The sequence below is a fragment of the Ostreococcus tauri genome (genome assembly GCF_000214015.3).
Source record: "Ostreococcus tauri WGS project CAID00000000 data, contig chromosome 04, whole genome shotgun sequence".
Lineage (NCBI taxonomy): Eukaryota > Viridiplantae > Chlorophyta > Mamiellophyceae > Mamiellales > Bathycoccaceae > Ostreococcus > Ostreococcus tauri.
The window spans coordinates 502,414-516,635 of record NC_014429.2 but is presented as its reverse complement, the minus strand read 5'-3'; the positions used below and the strand labels follow the sequence as shown (position 1 = coordinate 516,635).

At 59.4% G+C, this 14,222-nt stretch overlaps 6 protein-coding genes across 6 annotated transcripts; 3 read left to right on the top strand and 3 right to left on the bottom strand.

Annotated features, from left to right (window-relative positions):
* Positions 1-93: 93 nt before the first annotated feature.
* Positions 94-2,418, bottom strand: OT_ostta04g02900 (Nucleotide-binding, alpha-beta plait; the record flags this gene model as incomplete). Its single annotated transcript, XM_022984522.1, has 1 exon — positions 94-2,418. The coding sequence occupies one exon, from the start codon at positions 2,416-2,418 to the stop codon at positions 94-96; it is 2,325 nt and encodes a 774-aa protein (XP_022838783.1).
* A 72-nt stretch (positions 2,419-2,490) lies between these two features.
* Positions 2,491-3,366, top strand: OT_ostta04g02890 (unnamed product; the record flags this gene model as incomplete). Its single annotated transcript, XM_003078777.1, has 1 exon — positions 2,491-3,366. One exon carries the CDS (start codon positions 2,491-2,493, stop codon positions 3,364-3,366), a length of 876 nt encoding a protein of 291 aa, XP_003078825.1.
* Positions 3,367-3,401: 35 nt separating this feature from the next.
* On the bottom strand, positions 3,402-4,895 carry OT_ostta04g02880 (Oxoglutarate/iron-dependent dioxygenase; the record flags this gene model as incomplete). Its single annotated transcript, XM_022984521.1, has 1 exon — positions 3,402-4,895. One exon carries the CDS (start codon positions 4,893-4,895, stop codon positions 3,402-3,404), a length of 1,494 nt encoding a protein of 497 aa, XP_022838782.1.
* Positions 4,896-4,961: 66 nt separating this feature from the next.
* On the bottom strand, positions 4,962-6,044 carry OT_ostta04g02870 (Peptidase M23; the record flags this gene model as incomplete). Its single annotated transcript, XM_003078773.1, has 1 exon — positions 4,962-6,044. The coding sequence occupies one exon, from the start codon at positions 6,042-6,044 to the stop codon at positions 4,962-4,964; it is 1,083 nt and encodes a 360-aa protein (XP_003078821.1).
* Positions 6,045-6,181: 137 nt separating this feature from the next.
* Positions 6,182-11,917, top strand: OT_ostta04g02860 (unnamed product; the record flags this gene model as incomplete). Its single annotated transcript, XM_003078772.1, has 1 exon — positions 6,182-11,917. The coding sequence occupies one exon, from the start codon at positions 6,182-6,184 to the stop codon at positions 11,915-11,917; it is 5,736 nt and encodes a 1,911-aa protein (XP_003078820.1).
* Positions 11,918-12,276: 359 nt separating this feature from the next.
* Positions 12,277-13,995, top strand: OT_ostta04g02850 (Zinc finger, Dof-type; the record flags this gene model as incomplete). Its single annotated transcript, XM_022984520.1, has 2 exons — positions 12,277-12,384; positions 12,562-13,995. The coding sequence occupies 2 exons, from the start codon at positions 12,277-12,279 to the stop codon at positions 13,993-13,995; spliced, it is 1,542 nt and encodes a 513-aa protein (XP_022838781.1).
* Positions 13,996-14,222: the final 227 nt, after the last annotated feature.

Genomic DNA, 14,222 nt, shown 5'->3' with positions numbered 1-14,222 from the left:
CACATTGGTTGTGTACACTCTAAGATTAAAACGTTCGCACTGTTGTAAATTGTAATCAATTCTTCTGCGAACTCATATACATCGTCATCTCTTCTATTCGGAGGCTTTCGTGAACATCGCACGGAAATCAGCATTCGTCTTCGGTGCGTCACCGCTCTCGGCGCGAACGGTTCGTGGCATGAGACCGAGGCCACCGCGACCTCGACCGGGACCAGTGGAGGGTACGCGTCCACCGCGCCCATGCCTTCCTCCATCACCGCGCCCGCCGCGCCCACCACGAGCTCCTTCACCAGGAGGACGGCTCTTCGCGATATCCAACGCTCTGCCTTCCAACTCCTCGCCTGAGCGCATGATGGCTGCATTTAGCGCGGCCTCTTCGGTAAAATCAACGTATGCTATCCCTCGTGAGCGACCAGTGGTTTTGTCCTTCACGATTCGTGCGCTCACAGTCCCCCCGTGACCGTTAAAGAACCCCACGAGCTGGCTCTCGGTTACGTCCCGGGAGAGATTCTTTACGAACGCCGTGCAGGCATCTCGCTTGGGGAACAGTGCCTTGACTCGTGAGTCGTGGTCCATGCCTTTGAGGTCCATGTCCACTTTCTCCACGCCCTCGGGGACGTCTCGGGATCGTTTCCGGGGCGCTGTCTCCGCGGTCGAACGCTCTTCACGTCGAGCCGCTGCGCGTTCGCGTCTACTCCCTAGTCCATTCTTTCGTACTTTTGCTGCGTTCGAAGCCTCTAATCGTTCGGTGGCGAGATCCATCTCGTACTCGTGCATAGCTTTACCATACATCATCACCTCCCCTGTGAAGAAGTGATGTCGCTGCCTCTCGACAGGTATTGTGACCGCCATCGACATGCAACGAAGTCGCGCGGACGACAACATCGCCGCTCCTGCTCTGCGCCGCTTCTTTTCTTCGATCGTCTTCTTCGACATGGTCATGGGCTCGACGATGCCACGGTGTAGCGCTAAATCGCACACCTCGAGCGCTCGATTGTCCTGCCGCAAGTGCGAAAGGTATTCGGCAAAAAGAATGTGAAACTCTACCGTACTCTTGAACGGCTCCTCCTCCTTGATGGAGTCCAGAAAGTCCAATACGCCATCAGTAAGGCTTGAATTCTCCCCTCGAACTCTTACTAACAACGCTCGTCGTGTCAAATGATCCAGGACACCGATGGCGGCCGTCGCCATGTTGTTTGCGGAGTAAGCCGCGATCATGCGATCAAACGTCCGTTTCACTTCGACGACACCACATCGCCCCATTTCAATGAGCACCGTGAGTATCTCCGCCAGATCAGTGGGATATTTGAAGTGCGTCTCGTACAGCACCTGAAAACGCAAAATTTCGTCGTCGGGCACGACTTCGATGATGAACTTCCACAAAGCGAGCGAAGACGGACAGTGCCGCAGCGCCCGACGAAGGAAGTCACACGGCGCGACGTGGCTTTTTCTAGCAGATGAAAAGCAATACGCGCCGTATTGGACCCAGAGCTCACCGACGTACGAAAAGTGTCCTAGCGCTCGCTCGTACATGTGCTTGACTCTGTCGGAGTCTCCACTCGAGATCTCGAAATCGATGTAACCCCTGAACGCTCGCAGAATCTCCACGGAGCTAGTTCTAGATGCCTCCGGTCCGAGCGCGACGCGTGCCTCGAAGGGTTCGCGAATCGACATCTCCTTCATACCGGCCGCATATGCCTTTTCGAATGTCTCCACCGCGTCCACGCCGTTTTCGCTCGCCCATTTCTTTGCGTCGGCCAGCGTTGCGTCAATTTGCACGTGCGGAACCTTCAGCTGTCGTTCATAAAGGACCGTCACGCGCTTCATCGCCATCGATCCCTCTTGTGCCGCCTCGAACGCACGATACGCCTGCCAAATTAACTGCCCGTCCACACAGCTCAATCCCGCGGACGTCACCGCGCGCTCGAACATCACTCTTCGTTCGTCCGCCGACTTCTCCAGTTCCATCATCACGCGAGCCCATCCCAAGTACAACTTGGCCGACCATGCGCCGCAGTCTTCGATCGCACGCTGAAACAATTTATCGCACTTCATCAATCGTTCCCGCTTCGCCGAGTTCCGATCGCTCAGCTCGTCTTGAATCCACGCACTCCACCGTTCGACATCCAACGCGCCCTCCGCCGCGCTTCGCTCGCGCGCCGTTCTCAACCGCTCCTTGAGCCTCGCGCTCGCGCACGCGTCGATCAACGCCGCGCACTTCTTACGATCGCGGTATTTACTCTCTTCTAACGCGCTCTCGAGCGTCATGAGCGCGTCGAGCTGTTCATCCGTCGGCATGTCGAATTCTTCTTGCGAATCAGACTCGTCGCTCTGGGACTCCGACTCGCTCGCGCTCGCGTCCTCGGAGTCTTCATCGCGTTCGACGTCATCGTCGTGATCCATCGCGTCGTCCGCCATCGCGCGTTGAATCCGCGCGTCTTCACGGGCGCGTCAGCGAGTGAGGCACAAAACAATTCGTCACCACACATCATGTCGCGCGTCGCCGCTCGCGCGCGCGTCGCACCCGCCTCGCGCGCGCGCGCGGAGACGACGACGACATGCGCCATTGAGCGCACGCGACGTGAGTGCGCCATCGGCGTCGCAACCGCGCTCGCATCGACCGTCGACGCGTCGCGAGCGAGAGGGACACAGTCGACGAGTTCGTCGACGACGACGACGCCGCGGGTGACGCGCGTCGTCGCGACGTGCGCGCCGGGAATCGCGCCCGCGAGTGCGGTTAAATCGCTCGAGCCCTTGGGGTTCGTCGCGGTGGAGGACGCGAGCGGGGCGACGAGCGCGGTGGCGCGCGACGCGAGCGGGAAGTTTAGCGTGGAGTTTCAGGCGAGCGACTCGAAGACGCCGAGCGCGTGCACAGCGCGTTTCGCGGGCGTGGTTTTGGGGTCGAGAAATCCTGCTAAGGCGAGAAACGACGCGATTCGACGGGGAGCCACGAGTGATTCGAACGGGGAGTCTTGTCGAGGCGACGCGTATCGCGGGTGCGTGGTTCGAGCGCCGGGCGGTGAAGGACTCGGCGCGAGATTCGTCAAGGCGAGCGCGCCGACGTGGGACGATCTGTCTGTTGTGCGCGTCGTCATCGCCGCGAACGATGTCGAGGACGTTGCTGGGCGAGTGTTGAAGGGGTTTGGACCGGAGGCGCGACGTTCCGTGGGGAAATTCAAGGCACCCGGGATCACTGAGTTCGCCGCCGAGGACGCGCGCACGAAATCAGCGTCGGCGTTCGTCGCGTACCCGTTGACATCGTCTTCAGCGATCGAAATCGAACCGGCGTTGCAAAGCGCGTCGACTTTCGCGGTCAAGGCGCTTCACCTCGAACTCATGGAAGGGTGTGGAGTGGTGTATCTGTAGACTTGATATATTACACGGTTTGACATCGCGCGATCTTACTGTGATGCGACGTCAAATAAGACGTCGGTTCGAACGACGTACTTGTACATCTCCCCGTCGAGGCTCGCCGTGACGGCGCTTCCCTCGTGTACTGGTGAGTCCTCCGCTTCTCCGTGCGGGAAGCAGAGCGCGGCGCCGAGGTGTGGTATAACGCCGCGAGCGCTTAGCACCCCTGGCTCGCTCGGATTGGCGGTGTAAAACGTAGTTGATCCACCGTTGAAACCTTCGGTGAGATACATGAGAAACGTCAATCTCGAGCGCACCTTTCCTTCTGAGACGTCTGTGACGTACTCACCTTGCTCGTTCAATGCGCCTTCAGGCCACGAACCATCGACGTGACGTCGGTATATCGTTCCCGGGCCGTAGCGGAAAAAACGCCATCTCGCATTTATCCCAACCGCTCCAGCGGGCATGAGATCCGAGACGCGGCTCCAAAGTGCCTTGATCGTTTGCGGCCACACGATGAATTCGCAATACTGTAATCTTGATGCTCCAGTAACGCCATCGACCTCGTACGGATCAGTTCGAAGCCCAATGGTGTGTCCGGCCGCTATGATTGCCGCACACTCGTTGGGAGACAGAAAGTTCGTCACTACGAACGCGCCACTGACGTGTGGTACGTCATATCTCTCCGGTTCAGTCAACCCCGACGGAGCGAATGGAATAATTCCTGCGTGCGCCGGCGCGTACAGCAAAAGCGGCAAACGATCCGCTGGTCTTCGACGCCCGTCATCGTCACACACAATTTGAAAACTTCCCTCTGGATACTCGATCCCCCGTGCGAGAGTCACCGAGCCCACCCCACGCTCTCTCGTTTCGTCGTCGTCCTTTTGAGCCGGCGAGAACGGAATAGCGACGCGAATCGCCGCCGTCGGACCGTGCTCCCAAGACCCCCCCGCGATCCCTCTCAGGGCGCTCTCTAGAAGGGACAAGCCTAAATCGCCGTCTACGCCCCCCGGAACCATCGCACACGCGCGAACGAGGACGTCTTTTCCCAACATCCGTCGCCCTTCGCCGTCTCTCCGCGCCATGAGCTCTAGCGCCTCGCTCAACATCCCTCGCTTCGCGCACGCGAAGAAAGCACACCGCATCGCCTCTCTCGTCACGACCATTCCACTCTTCTCCATCCTCTGCAGCACCCGTAATGCCGGTTTCGCTTTGTCTCTCGCCTGACACAACGCGAGCACCTTGACGCACGTCCCAGTCGTCACCGCGTTCCCTCTCGCGAGCGCGGCGTCGAGGGCGACGCACGCGTCGACACACGACTTTGCCATTAACGCACGAATCACCCGACCTTCCGTCGGCTCTTGTTTCGCCTCAGGGCGACCGTCGACGCGCTCGGCGTCCATATCCGTCGGCGCAGCCGCCACCTGGGCATCGGTAAGCAGACGCTCAGCGTCGTCGTCACGCTGCGTCTTCTTCGCCACGCGATCGCGCACGTCCAGTGGAGTCGACGCCTTCTTTCGGGCGCGCCTCGCAGTCTTGCCCATCGGAAAAGAACAACGTCGAGGAGTGAGGAGAAACATTCTAGATATTTGTCTGTTACATCACGAGCGCTACGAGCATTCGCCAACGGTTTCGTTGTAGGCCAGACCTGCCCTGGGGAGGTATAGCTCGCCGCCGTCGTTGCGCTGGAAGAGCACGCGCACGGTGTGCGCGGCGTCGTCACTGGAACGGAACGCGGTGAAGTGCAAGTGGGGCTCGGGCGAGAAGCCGACCGAACCGCTCTCGCAGATGACTTGACCACGCGTCACGCGGTCGCCCTTGCGCACACGCGCGCTCTTGGCGCGAATGTGGACGTATTCGACGAATAAATCGCCACCGCGGACGTCGTATTTGACCGACTTTTCGTCGGTTGCGTTGCTGGTGCTTGAGCACGCGGCGCCAGCGTTTCTCGTCGATACTGAGTCATCGGCATCGTCGAGTCGTAACACGATGGAATTCCACTCAAACAAATTGCTCACGGCGATTCCAGTCAAAGTATTCGAATCACGAACGTCCACTACAACGCCATCGCCCGCAGCGAGCACGGGCGTGCCCTCGTCGCAACGAAAGTCTACCGCGTGTAGGTTGCCCGAGAAAAAGTGCGTCAGCTCCCCACCCTCGCTTTGCGTACACAAAAACCGCTCGCCGCGGAGAGGAAACGCCACGGACCTCGAGTGGGTATCGTTCGGCGTCGGATGCATCGACCACGGTCGTACATCGCTATCTATTCTCACCTCTCGCACGTCTCTCCCGTCCAAGCGCAACCGACACAGGTGCGCCATAGCGCGCGGCGGCACCAACACCACGAAGGTCGTTACGGTCGATCTCGTTCCCCTAGAATCAATCGTCACCCCTTGCTTCAGCACTTTCCCACCTCGACCGACGCACTGGACGTCGTAGACGGTGACGTACGCGACGCGCACGCTCTCCGCGTCGCGCCCTCTTTGCGCGTTCGTCGCGCTGATCCTCGGCTCGCTCTCGCTCTCCTCGCAATCGATCGCCACGTCCGGGAACTCAATATCATCGCTATACTCGTCCAGATCGATCGCCTCGCTCCCGAGCAGCCAATCGCTCGACTTACGACGCGCGACGTCGAGACAGATGTGACAGCCGTCGCCCGCGCTCTCGACGAAACCGCTCGGTTCCGGGCGCATCGTCGACGGCGACGCGCTCACCCCGGCTTCTCGGGGCATTCGTTCTTTGACCCGACGCGCTCACGTCGCCGTCGCCGTCGCTGAGTGCGGCGCGAGCGCAGGAAAGTCGTCAGTCGCCGACGCCGCGGAAACTCGACATGTCCTTTTCGTTCGGGATTCCGCCGTCCACGGACGCGGCGTCGACGCCCGCGGCGGTGACGCCGACGCCGACGAGCACCGCCGTCGCGATCGCGCAACCGTCGACGCCCAACGCGACCGCGCTACCGCACGCCAGGGCGTTGTTTTACGAAATCGATGAAGCCGTTTCCAGAGGGTCTGCGCTTCGCGCGTCCACGGCGCGCGCGCTGAGCGACGCCTTGGGCCACCTGTCGTCGGTACACGCCGGGTACGAGCCGTTTTCAGAGTCCTCCGCGCGAGCGATCAACGGCGGGAGCGTGGAGTACGGTGGGAAGACGCTCAAGGTGAGCGGGACGAGCGCGAGCGTGAGCGCGGCGCTGGGCAAGCGCTTGGGGCTCGATGCGACGCAGGCGTACGTGATGCTTCGCAGAACGATGGAGGAGAGTGGAATGAAACGACCGAACGAGGCGAGCGAGGAGGTTGTGCGAGAGGTGATGCGTTTTTATTTCAGGGAGCGTTTGGGAACGATCAAGTGCGCGCACGCGTTGTTAACGCAGGCGGCGACGTGCGACGGTGGCGACGCGATTGAGAGTGCGGTGGGTAAATTGTTGGAGTCCAAGTTCGAGGATAACGTATTTGATGCGATCGAGCGGCACATGAGCGGGTCCACAGCGAGCGGACCCGAGGGGGCGAGCTCGGCGGATGCGGCGGCGTGGGCGGGACAGGCGCTCGAGGAAACTGTCGCGCTGCTCGAGGTGCTTTTCTTGCTCTATTACAACCGAGTGAAGTGCTCACCGCAACGTTTTTTGAAGCTCGCGTCGGTGCTGCAGAACAGGGCGCTTAGACGCGCGCCTGCGGCGGCGATCGAGTTGGAGGCACACGCACCGCTGGCGCACGTGAACGCATTCGTGGATGACATTCGAGCTCTGTGCAATGTCACCCTGATCGCGGCCATGGATTTAGAAAATTTAGTCGATCGATTTTCCGGGAAAAGTCTCAAGGTGCACGGTTTTTTGGAGCCGCATGCGCTGCAATCCATCACGGGAATGATGGAAAAGTGGCAGAGTGACACGGCGCATGGGCCGACGTTACTCGCATGGTCAACGTTTCTAACGCTCTTACCACAAGACGCTGAGTTCATGCCGGGTAACTTTTCGATTGAAATGATGCATCAAAAGGCGAACGAGTGCGGTATCGCGGCGCTCTTACGGCTACTGGATGCGGAACAGTTGCGAGGCGACGACGCCACCGTCACGTTGCACAAGAGCGTTCTTAAAAACACGTTCTCGACGATCCTCGCGGCGTACGACATGCTGCCAGTGCACCGCTTACCCCCGTCAGAGCTCGGTCAGATTATAGACGTCCTCACGAAGTTGCTCTCCGATCAGCCAGTTCTTTGTGAACAGTTTTGGGCCGGGGCCAGAGAGGACGGACAGGAAGCGCCGCTTTTTGCGCTCTTAGAGGGTTGCCGAGAGAGGTTTCCGTGCGAGTCTGTACCTCTTTTGCGAATGCTTGCGGCACTCTGCGAGGGGCATCGATCGGCAGAGTGCGCTTTATCGTATCTGGCGCAGCTACCAACGGTAGCTTTGCCGATTCCTCCACCCAATGTCTTACAACATGGCATCAGGGCGACCGCCGAAGCTGAGATGGACGTAGACGCTGGCTTCGTCCGGGGTCCGGTAACCGCCACGCATCGTCTGACGAGTTCGCTCATTCCGGGTGGGTACATCGAAGTCGGTATGCATGGACTGGCGATTGATTCAAGTTCGCAGACGTCCCCGTTGATTGTGTGGGCTACGCCCGCCGATGGTTTGCATCTTTGCCTTACGAGACTTTCGTCATTGACCAGTGCGGGTCTGAAAGGAGAATTGAGCTCAGCACAGATTAACGAGATGGATGCAACTGTACTGTTTGTTTCCAAGGTGTTGACGAATGCTCCGTCTTTTGCTCGGCCAATGCTGTCCTGCGATGTGTCCGTATCTGTCCCGAAGGGTGCGCCTGCGGACGTGCTCACGGCTCTCTCACTTGCCCTTCATGTGTGCAGTAAATCGTTATCGACGGACGAAGGGGTGCAGAGAACGGCGACAGTTCTACGAGCGCTAGTGCCGTTGGCCGCTGCTGAGCCCTCGCGCACGATTGAGGAGGTGCTCGAAGCGCCTCTGTTGTCCGGCACGCCTGGTACTGGCGTGCCAGGATTAATTCGCGCTATTCGCGATAGTGAATCTAGACTTGGTGAGTACCCGCTGACGTTGGCGTTGCTCGATCTGGTGGAGACGCTCCTTGAACATGGAGGTCTCGGTGATAGGTTAGAAGCGATCGTAGATCACACCTTGCAAGAGGTGGCAGTGCGGCACGTGCAGTGGAGGTACAAGTTCAAAGCCGAGAAGTGGCTCGTTCACTCGGGGATCCAGCGAGTGATTTACCAGATTTTCAAACCCAGACACGGCGAGTTTGCGGAAAAACTTCGTAAAAAAGCACTTTCGTACTTGATCACGGACAGAGCGATCTGCTTCGGATCGTTAGCGCCTCTCGTATACGATGCGAATGCACTGCGCAAATTGCACGAGGAGGGCGGTGCCCCACGAGCAGAAGAGGTGACGGCCCTCGAGGAAGCGATCGCTCGAGTACTGAAATCTCTTCCACTCATCGTGCATTACGCAGGTGAAAATTTCGGTGGCTTTTTGGAGAGGATGCTACTGATCGAGACGAGTAACGACGGCGCGCCGTTCGCGAGTTCGATTGCATCCTACGCAGGATATCCGTACGCGGCCGCGTGTTACCCGCTCGCCATTCCTGCGCTCGTGCCACTGTGCGCGGTGGCCACACCGACGCCCTTGACGGCCACGCTCGATAAGCGCGACCAGTATGAGATTTTGAAGTCGATGCAGAAAATGTTCGAACAGGCTGATGAGGAGCCGGATGCCGTTTCAGACGTGGCCGACTTGCTCAGCGCGGGTATCGTGAATCAACCAGAGTGGGTGAACATGATACTCATTCCTGAGGAGCCGAAGGAGGAGGCGGCTAGCACAACACCTGCGTTGCCGACAACACCGTCGCCCGTAGCGCTGCCAGCTCCGGGCACACCGACGCCTGCTCCGGGAGTTCAAGGCGCGCTGGCGCTCGCAACCGGGACGGCGACGTCGACCACCACGCTGGCACCTTCAACTTCCTCCCAGCAAGAGGAGAAACTCGATGGCGCGCTGAGCTTGATTTGGAAATTGCTTCAAGATACATCCAAGCTGCGTTCGCAGTCGCCGCGATGCTTATCGGCGTTGATGCGCACTCTCAACACGCTCTGGCGGCATCAACCACCTCTGGGCGCGGCAGTCGCCTCGCTCAAGGCGCACGACGGAGCATTATGGACGCGATTAGTGGAGTGCCTGGATGCACCGTCGCCGTCAGACGCGACGTCTCTGGCTCATAATCTCGAGACGGTCAGTTCAATCTTCTCTCTGCTCGCGATTGAAATCGACGCGTCGACTTCAGATACCGAATCTACGAACTCGACATTTGTTTCCAAGGCGAAGGAATGGTTCACGTCGTCGCGCATTACTGCATGGGTTGACGCTTCTATCTCGGGCGAGAGCTGCTCTGTCGATAGATGCGAGACGCAATATGCAGCTCAAGCGTTCGTTTTGCAGTGCGTGCTTGCCTTGGAGCGTCAAGAGATGACGGCGCAGCGAGTACCTTTGATGGCAGACGCAACCCTGCGGTCGATGTGCGGACAGATTCGAGACGCCTTGCTGGCACATCCCTCAGCGAAGGATTTGCGATCGTCGGGAGCGAGTAACGTGGCGATATTGGAAGCTATCGCTCAAGAATCGGCCGCAAAGGCCCCGGGGTCGATTATTTCAAACGATCCGGTGCACAAGTTACTAGTCGTTGCTCGGGAGATGCATGTCGAGGCCGCGGTGCTCGCTCCCGCTCCACTTGGAATTACTGGCGCTGCTGAGTACGGGGAATCGTATCTCTACGATTCTTCGTGGATTCGCATCGCCTCTGGTTGCTCGGAAAATGACGTGGACGAGCAGTGGGGTGCACCTGAAGGCGTTCTAGCGCAAGCAGGACGCGTCATGAGCGGTAGACTCGCTGAGACGTGCCTGAAGTCTTCAGTCGCCGACGCGCGCGCGGCAGCGATTTGTTCCTTGAGGTCTTTCATCTCGGCTGCAGGGAGCGGCGAGCTGCCGAAAATGCACGCTGGAGTGTTCGAAATCCCGGGAATGGGAGCGTCTAGGAGCGTTCTAGATGGTTTGTCGAGAGAGACCAGAAAGAAGCTTGTGCTAGATGTCGCGGTACGACTCAGCGCCGTCATGGACACCGACAGCGCCAGCTCGCCGGCGTACGTCAGCCCGTTGGCGATCGAGTTGGCTGGTTTATTGGGTGTCGTTACACAACTCTGGAGCGTCTTAGTATCGCGCTCGACCACTCCGACGCCCTCGGAGGACGACTTGGAGCCCGTGACTCGAGTCATTAACACCGTGACGACGATTTTAGCGTCTAGAATGAACTCGTCGGGGACACCGATCCGTGATGCGGTTCCGCTCGTCCATCCGTTGTTGACTGCGATGCTGTTTGCAATTCGAGCGTGGGGCGCGGGCGCACTCTCGGCTCGCACGGTGCAGCCAAGCTACGAACTCGGACAGAGCACGATCCCGCTCATTCCGCTCATCTGCCACGCAGCGGCGACGCCCAGTGAGGCAAAGAGCAAAGCGACGTCCAGCGTATCGTTGATGTTGCTCGAAGACATTGCGAGAGATTTACTTCCGACGTCGGCGCTGTTGCAAGTACTCAGCGCGCACAAGATTCTTCCGCCGCTCAAGGTGGCAACGGGAGATGATGATGCTGACAGCGTCACCATCGCCGCTCTCAACACATGTCTGAGTTTATCAAAGAGCGCACAGGGCGCAGAAATCTTGCTCGCGTCAGACACCATTCGTCAGTTGGCTGTTTTATGCGTTGAATCGAAGGACGTCAAGGCGAGCGGTGAGGGTATGGCGCACGACATTTACTGTTCCTCCTTGCGAGTGACTGCAATGCTCGCCGGGGCACGGCGAGATGCCGAAATAGGCGCGGACTTGATGCGTTTCTGCACGGCGTTGGAGACTCGTTTGCTCGCCGCGATGTCGCCGAGTGAGATCACGCTCGCGTCCCTTCGCGAAGCTGAGATTACGGCGCTCTTCTTCAGTCGTCTCTCGTCGTCGTTCGGCGCGCAGTGGCAGGTGACGTCGCCCGAGGCACAACTGCGATGCCGCGTCGCGTGTGCTATGTTTCTCCGATGGATCGCTGCCCCGCAAGTCGTGAACGGATTGCGTTGTCCTCGTCATACAAAGGCGAACGAAGCGATGGCAGCCAAACCCCCGGCGACGCGCGCCCGCCAGGCATGGTTCCAAGCCACGGCGAGAGGCGACTCGGTGCGAGACCCGAGCTCGCCCCTTCTTGGCACCGCCATCGCGGGCTCCCCGATCGCTGACGCAAGCACACGGAAGACTGGAAACGCGTACTCCGAATCGGTTGCGTTGATGCTGTACCGCGTCGCCCGATCGTCGTGCGAATTCCTCGCCACCTTTCCCAGAGCGCTCGACGCGTGCGCGCTCGGTTTCGACGTCTGCGCGAGCGCGCGCGACCAGTGCGACGCCATTCTCAAAGACGACCTCGGTTCATCGGCGCAAAACGACGATGAGAAAATATTAGCGCGCGTCCTCGACGGCCTCAGATCCGCCGTCGACGCCGTCGAGGCCGTCGAACGCGGACGATAGAAGACGGAATGTAACGCCGCACCGAAATCACCCATCGGCGCGTTAAAAATCCCACCGACGGCTCGCGCGTCGCCACGTCGGCAATCTTCGAATCTTTCCCGTGATCTCGCCTTCGGGACCACTAAAATTCACATCTCGCGTCGCCGGGACGAATAGGTTTTACATCGTGTACCGGACCCGTATTGTAATATACACGAGATCCATCTCTGTCGCCCGCGACGACGACGCGCGCACGGCCGCACGACGACCGAGATGGGCCGAAACGGATCGTCGTACGAGGCGCCCCGACACGCCGCGCGCGCCTCGCGCGACGTGCCCGCGCACCGTCGCGCGCGCGCTCGGCTTCAGGGCGACGCGCGATGCGGGCTCGCGGCGCGAACGCGCGCGACGGAACATCCGTCGTGGTCGTTCGCGACGACGGGCGCGACGATGCGCGGGGCGCCAAGGGCCAGGGCGCGAGCGGATTGGTGCGTCGCGAACACGCGGTCGCGGGTCACGAGCGGCGCGCGTGATGTGTTTTCGACGCGTCTCGCGAAGGGCGACGGCGAACGCGAGCGAACGCGCGCGTGAGGGAGGTGAACGCTCGGAACGATTCGATCATCGACTGACCGTGGACCCGTGGTTGGTTTAAAAACGTCGCGCAGGACGCAATCTTCGCCGCTATTCCAGAGAATGAATTGCGCTCGACGGATAACGCGAATGAGAAAAAGATGACGCACGAGAAGCGGACGTCGAAGAGACGAGAGGGGGAGCGCGAAAGTGCGGAGGCGCGAGCGAAGACGAACGCGGCGGCGTCGACGCCGGTGGTGAGCCAAAGAAGGGGAGAGGAGGGACGGAAGGCGACGGCAAAGGTGGATGCAAAGGGGAAGGCGCGTGAGCCGCTGCCAAAGCCCGAATACACGCCGCAGTGCCCGCGGTGTAAGAGCGAGGACACCAAGTTCTGTTACTACAACAATTACAACATTAAACAACCGAGGTTTTACTGTAAAGAGTGCTGCAGGTACTGGACGGAGGGTGGCTTGCTGAGAAACGTGCGCGTCGGTGCCGGGCGCAGAAAGAGCAAGAGCGCAAAGGATAAAGAAGCGGCGAACACGGTGACGGACAAGCCGGCGGTCGGTGACGACGCACTTGGAGCGAAACGATCCAGACGAACAGGCGATGACAACCGAGGACGAGAGAAATCGGCACGAAACCAGAAGCGCGATGGAAGCTCGGACGGGAGCGCGACGGAAGCCGAGCAAGGCGAAGGGACCTTCGAATACGCCAGGGGATTTCCTCACGGGTCGAACACGGGTTCTGACACGGCTGTGCGAGGTAGATCGCCTCCGGAGGAGCAGGGCAGCGCCGAGGGCGAGGGTTCCCAGAGACCGGGAGATCACATGCGCTTCCTCGGCGGGTGGGGCATCGATCCATCCGTCGCCAGATATGTCAGCACTGGTCTGTTGCCGCCGAATGACGACGCGATTCAGGCGCAAGCGGCGGCGGCGGCGGCGGCCTCAGCTGCAATCTTGAACGAGGCTACGCGTTGGGGTATGCATTTCTGGAACAAGCAAAGCACCTTTCCGTACAACATGCCATCAAGCTCGTCGACGTCAACGATGAGCGAGTTCCCAGGGAATGCGCAGGTTGGTAGAGGCGGAGTGCCGACTCCGATCGCCCTTGCGGCACTGAAGTGCGAGCGAGTCGCGCAACCGACACCGCTGCATCCGACAGCTGCTGCTGCTGCGTCGACTTATGGTACCGTGCCGCGGACACAGGGCACGACGACACCAACGACGGCAGTGATGCCATCGTCGCCTATGGCGATGCAGTACGTGTCGATGTTCCAGAATCCTTGGGCGCAATTCTGCGTACATTCGGATAAAGGGTTCCAAGCGAACCCTGCGATGTTCCAGGAAATGCAGCAACAAATGTTTAACCAGCAAATGGCGCACTTTATGCAGTTACACGGAGGAATGTTCCCCACGTTCGGAGGTTTTCCAGGCGCGCCGCAGCCACAGCAGAGTACACAACCACAGCAGCAGGAAGGTAAAAGCGAAGCAGAGCCCTCTGAGCGAAGACAAAACACTAGCAAATAATTTACAAAACGTCGAGTACAGATGTGACGCGAATATTTGATATCTCCCATTCTGTGGGCAGATAATATCATGACTCTGCAAGCTTCTGCTTGAGGAGTCACGCTGTACAACTAGCAGCGCGCACAGAGCACACTCACCATTACCGTTACATTCATCCATAACCCATCAAAGGGAGATGTCGGTTTGTAATACATTTTAACGCACTCTTTATTTGCTACAGTTCGCCG